We start from the raw sequence: 16,182 nt of genomic DNA on the forward strand, positions 1-16,182 counted from the left end.
CAGGCACTCTGACTGTAGAGAGACTGGCCACACCGCGTTGCCTTTCGGAAAGTAAAGTTCTAAGATGTGAGAGGTGGCTGTTTATTTACACATTCCTTTAGGAGAATTGGAGAGATTGATCTGAGTGGGAAGATCAAATTGGGGAGCATTTAGGTAGTTCTGCAGAGGAGTGGGTGGCACTTGAGAAACAAGAAGTGATGTTGTTTTGAATAATTACTTTCCTTACTCGGGTCATAGAAGGTCTCGCACAAAAGCCTCCTGCATCAGATTGAGTGGAAGATATAGTTGTCCTGATTGCCGATTGGGCTGAAATGACAGAATAAATGACCTCACTGGAGCTGTGTCACTCTCCAGGAGCCAGATGCACAGAAAACCAGGGGAATTTTAGGGTAATTTGAACAATATTTGCAGTGGTGGCAGCACAAGGCTCTTTCTTCACAGCAGGCAGCAGTAGCGTGGAGTCATTTTTAGGGCTCTGCTCATATCACCTAAAACTTACAAAACTTAACTGACTGCCAGGATAATTAACCCCCCTGCATACTGGAGGTTCTTTTAGATCCACTTCCGATACATTAAGGAAAAGAAAGAAAATAATCATTTTCAGTTTGAGCAGCCTGGCCCTTGGATGCTGATATATGGCAAATTGCAACCCAATAGGAAGTGAAACCACATTTCTTAAGAACAATTTTTGCAAGAGACCTATTATTTTTCCCCTTTTGAGTGTATAAAATTGTAATATACTTTATAGATTTTATTATTTACAATGCCTCAAAGTGGGGGGTTGAAATTAAAATCGTGGTATATTGGCACCAGAAGAGATCCATTGCAGCTAAACTAACTCTCTCATTTTATATTAATCATAACTACCATACAAACCTATGACGTATAACGTCTGAATGAAATACTATGTAAATTGTTCTGTACTTTCAGATTGCCTACTGATCTTAATGCTTGCTCAAGCCTCCTATTTAGTGTAAGTAATTCAAATCCTTTTCACTTAAATGAAAAGGCTCAAGGAGCTTTGTGGATCTCAAATCCATGGCATGATTTTCACTGAATAGTTACAAGAAATAACAAGCAACTTCTATATCAATGAAAGGTTTATAGTGCTTTAGCTTATCAACATGGGTCCACATCCATCATAAGAAAAAAAAATAACTGTTGGCATTGGGTATTTTTAACAACAAAACCAAGTCACATAGCATGGAGAACCTTACTCCTGAAAGAGACAGAAGTCTTCTAACGTATTACTGCACTAATCCAGATTGCATACCAGCTGTGCAATTTATGGTCCATCCTTAGTATGGAATATTATTCAGTCACTTAAAAGGAATGAATGAAATATACCCATTAGCTTTCCACGTGATGATAGAGGTGCTTTTAAAATGTGATCTAATACTAATCATTTGAATATGATGATATGAACAGGAAGAAATAAATGGAAGAATATATACCAGCTAGTTAAAATAAATTGCCTGGTTGGGGGTGTAAGTGGGCATGGGGGATAGGAATAAATGTGCAGAGAAAGGGCAGCAAAGCAAAGAGAAAAGAAGAAAAATACTTCACCTTAAAACATATGAAATACACATTTCAAATTAAATATGCATGTAGAAAAGACATGTTAAAAAAGAATGTCACACTTCCTCTATACCCAAAAGAACATAATTGTAAACAGGAATATTATCCTCCTATGATATGAGTTTATAGCTACGGAACAGTGGAATATGCTCTAGACTGAGAGGCAGAAAGTTTAGGTATGAATCCAGTCCCTTTAACTTTCTATCTGAGAGAGTCTGAGCAAGTTCCTCAGAGTTTCCATGGGGGAGCAGAAGCAGCTATGACTTTCAGTTTAAACACTGATTTTTCAATTTCCTAGCTGTGTGACACTGAGCACTTTTCACATTAAAAAATGAAGATAAAATTGCATATATTACTGTAAGAACTAAATGAGATCACACAATTTAACAACTGAAATCTATATCAAATTTCAGGAAGAAGTTATTTTTTCCCTTTAAATACCATCTTCCAGTTATTTCTCTCATATCTGTAGTTTAAAACCTAAAAGTTTTAAGTTTGAACACTGCATGATGACTTAACAACCCCTATTAAGTGCTATGTTATTTCGTACACTTTGTAAGTACTATAGTTGTAGTGACTGGGGAAACTAATATGCACCAAATTGATCTGAGAGGCTTCATACTAGGGGTATTGAATCATGGGCAGAATTTGCACAGGAGAAGACATTCTAGGTAGCAGAAAAATCTGAACAATAGGTACTCTTTCTGATCCATACTGAATCAATAATTCACATTCTCCTCAAAGATTTCATGTTGGAAAAATTAGGATAATCTTGACACGTAGAAAAGGCTCAAATTTTGTAAGTCATTGAAGATAGGTGCAATAACTTTAAATATATGGAAAATTAAGAAATGCAGGGTTATCATTTAATTGGGGGGGCATTGAATTAAAAAGGACTGAAGAAATGAAGCCATCATCAAATGAGTATGTATAGACTGTTGGTTATGCATAGCATGATGATTGTGGAGTATTTGCTTAGAGACTTTCTCATACATTTTTTAATTGCTATATTGCATGTAAATATATTTTTCCTAACCACAGTGTAATCAATCAACTAACAGATTTTTTAATTAGGGGATTATAGTGTCTCCAGTTAATAACAAGTTTTTACACAGTAAGGGAATTTATCTTACACTTCTTTGGTGTCCATTCACCTCATTGTTTGAGAACCACCTTAAAGTATTAAGTTCTTTGATTGAATCCCTTGAAATACTCTAACCCTTCTCCCAACACCAGCTGTTCATGAAGAGCTTGCAAATTAATATTTATTAATGAATTTGTGATACATTTTAGAGGTTGAGGAGACTGAATCTCAAATCCTAATATTTATTCCTCTCACTATCAAATGAAGAAGTGGTACGTGAGGAATAACAGCCAAATGGAAAATAAAGCACTACTTTATTACTTCTTTGGCAACTTCCTTACAAATCCCCAAAGATCTTCCCTGGAAAAACTGAGTTGAAGCCATATTACGAGCTCAAGGCTACATTGGTAGCCTAATTCCTCTCCCTGCTCCACTTCATCAATTTGAGATTGCTGGGCCATCTCTTCCACCTAAACTGCATGACGTTAGAGATAAACATGGAGGGCTTTACCTGAGAAAGCTGGCTCACCCAATATGCTTCCAGTATGGAGTATCTAAAGCAAAAGAGCAAAAGCCAGGCTGTTCAGAGGGTCTAGACTCTTCTTATCACATCAACCACATGGTCACAAAACAGAAGAAGGCAGTGACATTGATTCACGAAGCAAAAAAATAAGGTATCTGCCTTAAAGGAAGAACGGAACTTGGTACAATGAATCTCTTGAGCTCGGGATAAATAATTGCAATACAATGTGATAAATGTTAAAATAGGTAAGTACTGGATGGAATGATGACACAAAAGTAGAGCTGATTAATTCCTTGTGTGAAACCAGAAATGCTTCATAGAGAAAGATACATTAGGTATAAGCAGATGTTTGTCAGAGTAATGATGATAACAAGGAGGAAGCTCCAGAAATAGGGGATTTGGTAAACCATAGAAAGTCTTGGGAAAAATGAACAGTTTAGCAGAACTGAAGAAACTCATAGGGCAAACGTGAGAACCAGGGGGATAGGATCTCTTTATCTCACAGACTTTGAGTGGTTTTAAAATTTTTAATGTTAATTGTGTGGTGTGTGGGCCATTCCTGTCATCGTAATGTTCATTTTTTTTTTTTTTTTGCGGTACGTGGGCCTCTCACTGTTGTGGCCTCTCCCGTTGCGGAGCACAGGCTCCGGAAGCGCAGGCTCAGCGGCCATGGCTCACGGGCCCAGCCGCTCCGTGGCGTGTGGGATCATCCCGGACCAGGGCACGAACCCGTGTCCCCTGCATCGGCAGGAGGACCCTCAACCACTGCGCCACCAGGGAAGCCCCATTTTTGTATTTTTTAAACCGAACCCAGTGAAAACCTTTTTTGAGCCCTTTTTCTTGTTGATTATAAAAACAGGGGGCAAGTGCTATGAGGCATTTATGCAATAAATATATATTTATACATGTGCACACACCTGTTTTTTTTCTTTTTTTAAAAAAAGAGAGATCCTTACCTAATAAAAAGGTAAGTTAGCAGTTATGAGAAGGTCTGAAATCTCATACTAAAGAATCCAAGTTTCACCCAATGATGTCTATGGGAGGGTTAGTGAAAACAAGATTCAGAATTTAAGGTTTTCCCTACTGATATGAATACTTGCTTAGATCTAAAGATGTTATTATTTCCATAGTATTACTTCCTATAGTTGCTGTAACAAATTATCAAAAAATATGAATAATCTTGTGACAAATTATCAACAAACTTGGTCGCTTAAAGCAATATACATTTATTGTTTTACAGTTTTAGAGGTTAGAAGTCCAAACTGGGTCTCCCTGGGCTAAAACAAAAGTACAGCAGGGATGACTTCCTTCTAGGAGCTCTGGGGGAGAATCGATTTCCTTGCCTTTCTCAGCTTACAGGAGCTGCCCATGTTCCTTGGCTTGTGGACTGTTTCCATCTTCAGAGCCAGCAATGTGTGGTTGAGTATGCCTCGTACGGCACTGCTTTAACAGGCTCCCTCTTCTGCCTCCATCTTTTGTTTATAAGGAAACTTGTGATTACATGGGACCAACCTGAAAAATCTAGGATAATTTCCTCACGTCAAAGTTAGAGGACTAGCTGGTAGCTGGTTAATTCTCCTCTCCACGTAACATAACATATTCATGTGTTCTGAAGATTAGGGTGTGGGCATTTTGGGAAGACGATTATTCTGCCCACCACACATGATTTGTATACATTGATTGAACAGATTACTTTTTTAGTATCTTATTCCAATAGCACTGTCCTATAATGATAATAATAATAGGTCATATAAGAGATCAAAAGATCAAATAAAAAGTTATCACAAATACTCTAAAAATGTTTAAGACATTGGCAGGCAGCTCATCTTTCTTGAGAAATGCCTCAGCCAAGCAGTAGAAAGATTCATTCAGATATCATTTTATTTGTTAGTGTAAGATCTGACAGACTTCACTTGAACTGATGGAGAAATTAAGTTAGAATCACAACATTTAGTGTATTGGCACACTTTTACAGGTATGTGTAGAACAATTACATATTTTTTGAAGTAAAATCACTGCTTCTACATTTTAATGAGAAAGCTTGAAGATAGATAGAAGCCTTACATTTTAGCAGATATGTCTTAATAGAGGAAAACTGTCAGAAAATAGATCCAGTGTGAAAGTTTATACAGTTCCCAGTGATTTCTTTGTTATAAATAACATTTTTAAATGTGTATTTTTCTGAACAGAAAAAAATAACAGTTCACTTTATGAATACTTTCATATTTACAATGCCCTTTTAAAAATAGTAAGTTAAAAGAGAATATTGTGATGCCAACTACAATATTTCTAAAATTAAAAAAAAATGAAGAACTCAAATATGCTAGTCTAATGAGATACAATATTTTTCACTACACTGAAAGGTTATGGAACAGAGTACTTCAGGTTTATATACACAATTTTTACATTTACAGGCATGAACAATATTATATTTTGACACATTTATGTACTACTGAATAAGCATTTGAAGTCACAATCTGTGAAATAAGTATAGAAAGAGCATATACCTCATTCTGACGTTAACTTAAAAACAGAACAGAAATGTTTAGTTTTTTTTTGTGTGTGTGAAGTTTTGTGTTTTTATAGACTGTTAGAATAGAAAATGGATATAACAAATACAGGTCTAAGTTGTTTCGGTAGAAATTTAAGTTCAGAACAATTCACAGAATGGTAAGATGTGTTTATTCAATTGCTTGTTTTATCTCTAATTTCCCATCTAGTTTACAAAACAACGAGCTTGCTCAAAATATGTCTCATTGTTACAACCGTCATTCCCTTTTTACTGTTTTATATTCTACCTCTTCATTCTCTTATGTTCCACTTTCTGTAACGGAGCTCATTACCAAGGTGATAGGGGACTAGTTTCAAAGGCAACATGAATCAAGAAAATATCAAGCCAGTGGTTTCCTTCAGGACATTCATATATTTTTCGTGTTAGAAAGAAAATCTTTCCTTGGGTGCAGTGATATCACTCTGAGAAACCAATTACTTTCCAAATATCTGCAATACTATTTTTGACATAGCTAACTAAGTCATGTAGGAAAGCTTACTATAGCTATATGGTATATAATTTTATCTCGTATTATCTACAGTTCTTACACAGTAAACAGAAAAATGGACTTAAAATATTTGATTAGTATTAACAAGTGGACAATTTGAGTCATTTTTATACATTGGCCATCCACAGCTTGGCTTTTTTATTTCTGTGTAGCAATAATGATCCATAGTTCTCTCTGTTTACCTCAAACATCCAAAACAACAAGGGACATTTTTGAACAATCTGTAATATTCTTCTTGGATCTAAAAAAAAAAGAAAAAGAAGAAAGTAAGAAACGTGAAACATAACTGTAACAATCACATCAAATTATTTTCAAATCACAACAAATTGTTATATTTGGTTTTCTAAATTATTGTTGCTTTCTGATTATCTGTCAGAATACGCTCAAGTGAATGTAAGCTGTATTTATACTCCTACTAGCAAGTTTTTTAAAAGCACATTTCCCTATGAACAGCTAAGCATTGTGATTATTTTGACACTAAAATGTACTGCACTTAGGCAATAAAGGCACAAGTCATAAATCTATGAGAATGAGAATTTTTATCAATTTGGTAACTGATGCTACATAAATATGCTATAAGGTTGACAAAAATAACAAATTGCTTACCTTTCTAGATAAAACACACAGGAATAAGAAGATGAACATCCCCTGGAAGGCATTGCTGACGGTGAAGAGGTAAGCTGTCACCACCGATGCATGTACAACATGGAGCACTCCAAAGATCCAGGTGGTGCCAAGGAGGAACAGGAGAGCAAGGGCTCCTCTGGCACAAGACCTAGAACAAATTTGCAATGTTCCAGCTAAGAAAGCTATGCATACTTAACATATCCTCAAATTCCTCAAATTATGTGGGAAGTCAGTTTTTGAATAACCAAGAAATCTTCGGTAAAGACCACCAACAATTTTGAAACTGACAAATTATGCTATAGTTGCATGGGACAGGCTAGGGTATACTCGTGCACTGTGGCTGAGATGTGCTTCCAAATTCAAGGCAGCATTTTTAAAATCTGGTATTTTTCGAGGAATTTCCTTAATCTTAAAATATTTTCATCTGTGTGTATGCTTTGATCTCAAATCTAATGTTGCAGGAACTCCCAAAGGTAAGACAGATAGCTGTTAGGAAGTATTCTCCCTAAGAAAACTTGAAGAGAATACCATATGGATTTAGGTCAGCACATGGGCAGGACATCAAAGGATACTTCTGCTTTCCTTTCAGGCTTAGTAGAGAACATGTAAAATATAAAACAAGATTTTTTTTTTTTTTTTGCTTTTGCAATACAGTTATCTCAAAGTAAGTGCATGTTAGAATGCTGATTTCTTAAAAAAAAATACAGGCACATACTCACTTTTACACATTTTCAACTTATTGCCTGTGAGTTTTGGTAAAACAATATTCAATCCTGCTCACTGAGGACACTGCCTTGAAAATGAGGTAAGTAATACTTATTTTCTCATTCATTCTTAGTGCAATCATTCTTTCCTGCAGAAGATGTTTTTGCAGTGTACCACAGAAAATGAGTCATTCTCAACTTTATTAAAGCCAGCAAACTACATGTAACTATGAATGTTGAGGAGTAAAAGAAAGTAATCAATCAAATATTTGCTAAATCCGAGCTATAAATCTTGTGCAAGATATTGAAACTACAGGAGTGTTCCCAAGAGACCCAAACGTCAGTTGTTTCTAATGTTCCCTACAGTACACTTCAGTTTTTCCTGAACAAACCATTTTCAAGGTCTCAATAAATCAGTTTTAAAGGGAGGGAGCTGAGGAAAAATCATGGCGGAATGCAAACTAGAAATCACAAGGAAGAAACACTGATACTAAGAGCTGAGAAATGCTTTGCAAAAGAAGTTCACTAAGGCCAACTTTTGTCTTAAAATGCAGTCATCATCTTTTCGTTCAAAGGGGAATATGTTCCAAAAGATTGCTATACTTACCATTTAATCTGTGGTGATTATAGGCTTATTAAACATATTAAATACTATTTAGCAATACTATTTAGTATTCTAAATATGATGGGGGAAACTGTGACATAATCATTTAAAAAATGTCCTTCCAAAAATTATTTCTACTTTAAGTTACTAAAGCTTTTAATCACTAAAGAAAATACAGTTGAAGAAATACTTACCTTATGTTCTCACAGCAACTAACTTCTGGTTTCAAACCCGCAGTGTGACGAAAAACTTTGTATATGATAACTCCAAATGCCAAGAGATTAACCTGAGAATATAAATTAATTTCAACAAAGAGATAATTTTCATAGTAAACTGGATACATGTAAAGGAAATAAACAAATAGCAAAGATATCTAATAAATAGAAACCAATAAATCATGGCATTTTTATGTATATTAAGAAGTACAAACCCTCCGGTAGACATATGCAAACAAATATGTGGTTGATCTTTACAATATCACTGAAAATTGTCAGTACAAATCACAGCTAGTACAACTTGCCAGATTGTATTAAGCACCTGTTCAAGAACTTCTTCAGATGCTATAATCAATTCTACAGATTGATGAATTATCATCTTCTGCCAACAATATGGTTAATATACATATTAAGATAAATTTTCGTTTGAAAAACTTTATGAACACTTGAGAAATCAAATTTTTGTTCATGAAATTGTGTGCTGTTTCTTTGAAAATAAGTTTTAGTGATAGTTCTGTCAATCCTTTGAAAATTTAAACTGGAAAAGAGAAATTGAAAGGAAATTTGAAAACAACAAAACACACTTAATTTCTACTGTTAGAAAATGTTTGAATGTACTTTCTTTTGTATGGTTCATCTAGCTATCTCTCCTAATATTATGCTGAGATTTCTTTTCCCTAAATTTAATCTCATAAACTTTCAAAATATTAATCAGTGAAATATATGTTTAAAGTCATATGCATTTTGATAAACATTTATATTCTATTATATATATTCCACAATATCGGTTATATAGAATGCATGCAATTTTTACCCCTTCTAAAATGACTGCATTATGAAAAACTTCCTCTTCTTTTCTTTCCTTTTCTTATACTTTTGGAGACTTGTAAGTCATATGTGCAGTGTCAGAGGATTAATTGAGGGGTATATTTTAAATGTATATCTATTTTAACATAAGCATACTAATAATAAAAATATTAAAATTATAGAAATAACTTGTAGGTTAATCCTTTATTGAATATATTTTATTAATCCAAACAAATTTTTCAAAAGCCAGTTTGTAACTACAGTAGCAAAGTGCAATATTTTAATTTTCAGCTAACTGTTATACTAGGATTTCAGAAATTTATAGAAAAATTCTGTTTTTTCTTCCATATTCTAAGGATTTTATATAGCTTCTAAAAATGAAATTTACTAGTTACTATTATAAAAAGCAGTATAAAATAATGGATCAGATAATTTCATGTTGTCGTATCTCCATGGAGAGGTCCTTGAGAGAAAGTCTTGGAGGAATATGCATCTAATCCCTTCTTCCTGCTTCCAAATGCTTATTACTTCAATTATACGATTAATTAATTCTAATTACAGTAAGGTTTCCATACAAAGAAAGACTTCAGCAATTGCAGAGGGGAGATAAAATATAATTAAATTGATTCAGTTGACAAGTTTCGCCCTATTGTATGCTCAAATAACTAACTGAAATGACAATTTAATAATATTTAATTTTACAAATAGTCTCTGCTACTTATGAAAGAGAGATGCATAGCATTTTCTAGGCTTCTATAGCTATAACTTCTTTAAATAAATTTGGGAACAACACTTGTATTTAATTTTATAAACATATATATGTTTTTTAAAATAATAAAAAGTATTAAAATTTGGTTAGTATAAATAATATACTCAAAATATTATTGGTTTGAAAATCTTCAAAGAATTTTTATGAGGTGTTTATATTGAACTTGTTAACTCAACAGAAGAGTTATAAGATAAAATAACTTTAAATGTTAAAATAATTGTTCACTAATGCATAAATTTTCTGTTAGTGATTTAAATTTATAATATTTATTAAATAAAGTTTCTTAAACTTCTGTTATTGATAAAACAAATTTGAAAAATAGTTGCTTATATTGTTATGGTTTCTTAGAAATGCATATACATTTTGGATATGCTTTTACATCATATGCTAAAATAGTGAAGAGTAAAAATGGAACATTCTTTATGGGTGATATAGCTGTGGAAAGTACATGTTTTCTACATAAAAGGGAAAATGTTTACATACTTATAAAAACCAGGTGCTGCTAGACAAACAAGAGACAATTCTTAGTCCATAAACATATTTTCGCAATTGTAAGATAAAACAGATTAAAGCATTTTAATCAAAAGGTATTATGGTTTTATGCAATGAAAACAATCACAAATACATTGTATTATCAATGACAATAATACAAATACATGGAGCTTTTTATTTGCATGTATTAAAAACATTTTATAAAGGGTCAACTAAGTGTCTGGTGTATTGGTGAGGTCTGGGTACGTATTAATGAACAAAACAGACACTGCCCTTTGTTCTCATAAACTTATTAAGAAAATAGATAGTAAAAAAAAAAAAAATCATACAAATACTTACAATTCTACAAACTGTGAAAAATGCTACTTAGTCACAAATTTAGACTGTTAGGAGACGCAAAATGAAGGTGGACTACAATGAAGGTTTGGGAAGTATGTCTCTTAAGATTTAGCATTTTAAACCAGACATGACGACTGAAAATGCATTAGCAGATCAAAAATGAGGGAGAAAAGCATTCTATGGAGCAAAATGGCATAGAAAAAAGCCATGAGGCTTAAGAATATGGTATGCCTTTACGGAATTACCAGCAGTGGTGGCTGAAGTGTAGTAAACATAGGGAAGGGTAGCGGGAGACAAGGTAGACAAAAGATGAAGAGTACTTAGATTTTATCTTAAATGCAAAGGTTTTTAAATTTATTCTTTCACTCAAGAATCACTTATGCACTATAGTCCTTTTCCTCAAGGAACTTACAGTACAGTGGAGGAGATGGCCAGTCAACAGGCAAGTACACATTATTTAGGAAGTGCCATGCAGTTGTTTATCTATACAGAGATCTGTTTCTTCACTTCACTGATACATGCAGTTACTTCAAAGTTTGGCACACGTTTGACAGAGTGCATTAAAATTTTTTAAGTGCCTTAGTTTTTTAAACTAGAAATTTAAATAGATGGGCTGGTGAGAGAGCAAGAGCTAATTCTGAAAGATTTCGACCTACAGGTACATTCAACCCAAGGGCTTTAAATTCAGACTTCAGAATAAAGCATCCCAATCAGTCATTTTTTTCCTTAGTCTTTTTCTCAATAATTGATGAAGCCATCTATATGCTGATGTCAGATCTCACCAGAAAGAATGAGAAAATTTCTCTTACAGCACTTTTAGTCTCATGCTTTAATTTTTCATATATATCAAACAGGATCCAGTTCATTTAAGAATGTGTCATGATCACAACTGCTATATCCTTTCAAATAGTTTTATTACCTTTAAATTAACTGGCCTAGAACAAAACTGCTTCTGCCATGGACAAAAGGTGGGTTTCTACTGGCTTACCAAGAGGCCATAAAAAAAAATAAAAACATTCTCAATCCCCAGGCCACTGCAGAGATGGCTGAGTAGCTTTTAATTTAAGCTTTAAAGTGCAAAGATATAATCTATTAAATAAAAAAAAGTCTACTAGCTAGATTGGAATTAAGTACTTAGAGTTTTGTCTTCTGTCTGATTTTTTAAAAAATTATTTCCCAGCTGGAATCACTTATTTACATGCCTTAGTTACAGTATATTCATATAGTATTGGGGTATGTGGTAAGTGGAATAATATGCCCCTTCCAAAAAAAAATGTCTACACCCTAATGTATGGGACCCTGTGAATATAGCAAAAGGGATTTTACAGATAGAATTAAGGTTATAATTCTATGCTTAGGATAGAAAGACTTTAGGATAAGAAAGTTATCCTGGATAAAATAAGGACTCAATGTAAATATGTGAGCCCTTAAAAACGAAAGAGGAAGGCAGAAAAGATTCAGCAGAGATGGCACAGAAGGCAGGAGAGATGAGGCATAAGTGAAGGTCTAAGAGACAGACGATCAAGCAGGCCATGTGTCAGGAAATGTGGGAGGATTTACAGATTGAGACTGACCTCTATGTAACAGTCAGCAAAGAAATCAATTGCATGATACTGAATTTGGCCAACAATCTGAATAAACAAAGAAACAAATTCTCCCCCAAAGCCTCCAGAAGAGCTGATGCCTTGATTTTAGCCCAGTGAGATTCTGAGCACAGGAATCAGCTGAGCTGCACTGTGCCCAGACCTCTGACCTACCGCACTGTGAACTCACAGATTTGGGGTGTTTTAAGCCACTAAGTTTGCAATAATTCGTTATGACAGCATTAGAACACTAATACAGGGTGTTTCTATTGCTAATTATATAGGTATAGATATAAAACACCCTATAATTACAGCATTTCTTATTTTTAAAATAAAAAAAATTAAATCCAGCTTAAAATAAATATTAATTTATCAATAACTCATAAATATTATTGATGTTCCAGATATTCGATGGGTAGTCAATTATATGAAAGCATTTATTATTTGTGGATTCTGCTTCTGTGTTTCAACAAATTAATTTTTTAGTATAAGTATGTTCCATACAATATTGGGGACATAGTTATACTTAAAAAAAATTTGTTGTTTATCTGAAAGTCAAAGTATGTGGGCATTCGGACATTTGTTTGACAACTCTGACTTCTTAGCTTTCAAGTTATTTTCACATCTGATCTTTTCTATACTCTGAGGACACTGACTTCTTAGTAGAAAACCCCAAGGACATTATCCTCTTGATGAAGGCTGATCTATAACTGTTTGAAAAGAGATCTCAAAAGAAGAGGGGGTCAATTTTCAGAAGTTGCAACCATTGTGGAGCCTGAACATGTGTGTATGTGCTAAGACTGATAAAATACCCTGAAGGTATATAGTGGCTGAAAGCACATATAAAAGGTTTGAGCTCAGTAAAGAATATAACCAGGCTCGGCAGAACTCCCCCCTGGAAAGCCCAAGATCTGCATGGTGAAGCTGTGCCAGGAAGCAATGGATTGGGTTGGCACCTGTTAAAAACTTTTTGCTAATAAATTAATATTTAGAAACTAAATTTCCAAAGTTTAGATGCGAAATTGCTTTAATATAAATTTAGGGAAAAACCCACAGAAATTATGATGTCACCGTGTTTGTTGACCTTTTGTCAGAATTGTGGAGTGGAATAACTTTTCCCCTACATATACCTCCATGACACTGCTAGGAAGCATTTCTCTCCTAACATCACAAGCCTCATCTTGTTAACATTCCTGAGGCTCAGAACTGAGCATCTTGGGAATATCTACAGAGCTAAGAGATGCTTCTCTCCTGAAATTATTAGCACCTGGCTCAGGAGGGCGTAGACTACAGAGAAATGGGAATATAGTCTACAAATTATATGAAAAAAAAGTAATCTGAAACATCTGAAAAAATCTGAAAACAACATATTTAAGTAGGTTCTAAATATCATGAGAGGAGAGTATCCATCATAGATTACTCTGGGGTATTAAGAGTATTCCTGATACTTCACTAATCAATCTCTTGAGGTTTACACTTTGAAACACAGCAATACTCTCCTACCAGGCCTTGACTGCTCGGATATACAACTGGATGAATAGTTTTTCTGGTATAAAATAGCATTTTTCATATACTCGATGACTACTATAAAATTGAGGCTCAAATCAATAACAAAAATAATAACTAATATTTATTGTTTCCTATGTGCCAGACACTATTCTAAGTTTTCCTTATTTATTCGTTTATTTAACCCTCACATGAACTTTATGGGGTAAGTTTTCTTAGTCTTCTTAATATTATTGTTACAGATGTTCCCTGATTTACGATGGTTTGATTTAGGATTTTTCAACTTTATGGTGGTGTGAAAATGATATGAATTCAGTAGAAACCGTACTTCAAATTTTGAATTTTGGTTTTTCCCGGTCTTGTGATATATGGTATGATATTCTCTTGATGCTGGGCAGCAGCAGTGAGCCTCAGCTCCCAGTCGCACCACTGTCACCAGGGTAAACAATCAGTACACTGACAAATATCCGTACCCATACAACCACTCTGTTTTTCACTTTCAGTACAGTATTCAATAAATTACATGAGGTATTCAACACTTTATTATAAAATAGGCTTTGTGTTAAAATATTTGCCCAATTTTAGGCTAATGTAATTGTTCTGAGAATGTTTAAGGTAGGCTAGGCTAAGCTATGATATTTGATGGGTTGGCTGTGTTAGATTCATTTCGACTTAGGATGGGTTTACTGAGCCATAACCCCATTGTAAGTCGAGTAAGATCTGCATCATTACATTTATTTCACATTTATGGCAACAGAGACATAGAGAAGTTAAATAATTGGCCCAAAGTGAAACAGTTAAGATGTAGCAGAGCCAAGATTCATACCTAGAGGACAGATTCTACAGTTTATGCTCCTAAGAACTCTGCAAAACTACCAAACTACAGATGAAGGATAGGTAAAGAGAAGTTAAATTGACATCTAAAAGTTTAAGAGTTTGTTTAGACAATTATTTATTTTGACTACTAATAGTAACTTTATTTTAGAAACGGTTGAAAGTAGAAGAGGAAAACATTAATGAGTAGTGACTTGGTTAGCTATTAGGCGTTAGTGTTCATTGAACTTAGTCAAGAAACCAGTAACACTGAACAGGATGTAGTGTTTTATGCCAATGATCCCTTAATGGAGACACCTGCCTTCTGTTCTCTGTGGTCAAGGATCTAAGAAAGTGATGGTCTTTCCTGTGCTGGTCAATAACAAAGCTTTATATCCTTTAGAGTTCAAATATTGTTACTGGGTTCATGTAAGTGGTCTAAGTGGAATGCAAAATAATCTATTGTTGCACAGGAAAAACACATTAGAATTCCTATTGATATTTTTTCCAAGGAAAAATTAAGGTTTACTACATAAAATATAGAGGACACTGTTGCCCTCACTTTTTCTACATCACATGTCACACGTCAGATATAAGCCATTGGGAGGGATAAGTGCTTGTTACCAAAGGTAGCGGAGTCCCCCCTCCCCCGCCCCGCCCTTTTGTTATCTTTCAGCCTCCTGCAGCGTATGGAATGTGTACCTGCTAGGTGGATTTCCAGATCACATTATGTAGTTTAATAAAGTAACCCTAATAAAATGAAAAAAGTAAGATCTAATGTCTCCAAGTGCACTTTGGATTAAAATGAATACTGCTAAAGTATACACGAAGGAGAAAATGACACAACTGACTTTTTTCCTACTCCTAGACTGAGTTATTTGCCAGACAAGTTGAAAGTTCATGTAAGTCAGTCAAGTTAAAATCCGCAAATGGATTCCAATTCCAGCTCTGACATTTATTTATTTAATTCCTTGTATTACACGTTCCTTGTCTGTAAAATATGGATAATATTAGTACTTATTTCACAGGGTTTTTGCATGTATTAAATTACATAATTAATGTAAAGTACTTAGAATAGTGTTCAATATATACATTCCCAACAAGCATCAATTATTATCACTAATAGTTATTAATTCATATGGAAAGATGTTATTCCAAATTGTCTCAAACATTTGAAGTGTCTAACAAATATAGTGAATATTTATTAACAATTGGATAAGCATTATTTTGTCATAGTCTCATTGGACCTATAAATAGCACCTTAAAAAAACAGAACTTTTATCTGTCAGTCTTTATTTTAGGCAATATGTCTTCAACAGAAAATTTAAGATCTTTTTTTCCACTTTCAGGATTTTCCTCTAAAATAATGTCAGGAAAACAAATACTTAGATATAATTCAACAATAAGTCAATTCTTTACTGTTCATGTAAACAATTTCTCATTTTTGTTAAAACTCCTCTAACGTAGAATTGAAATTTC

General features: G+C 33.9%; 1 protein-coding gene across 1 annotated transcript in view; it reads right to left on the minus strand.

Annotated features, from left to right (window-relative positions):
- Positions 1-6,422: 6,422 nt before the first annotated feature.
- ADGRL4 (adhesion G protein-coupled receptor L4) overlaps positions 6,423-16,182 on the minus strand; it is a gene marked incomplete at both ends in the record, with an annotated part of 120,454 nt that continues 110,694 nt past the window's right edge. Inside the window, 3 exons of the mRNA XM_079721167.1 lie at positions 6,423-6,485; positions 6,851-7,019; positions 8,374-8,465. Of these exons, the coding sequence (XP_079577293.1) occupies positions 6,423-6,485; positions 6,851-7,019; positions 8,374-8,465 (324 nt within the window). The remainder of the gene's footprint in view (positions 6,486-6,850; positions 7,020-8,373; positions 8,466-16,182) is intronic.

This window comes from Hyperoodon ampullatus, assembly GCF_949752795.1.
Source record: "Hyperoodon ampullatus genome assembly, chromosome: 2".
Lineage (NCBI taxonomy): Eukaryota > Metazoa > Chordata > Mammalia > Artiodactyla > Ziphiidae > Hyperoodon > Hyperoodon ampullatus.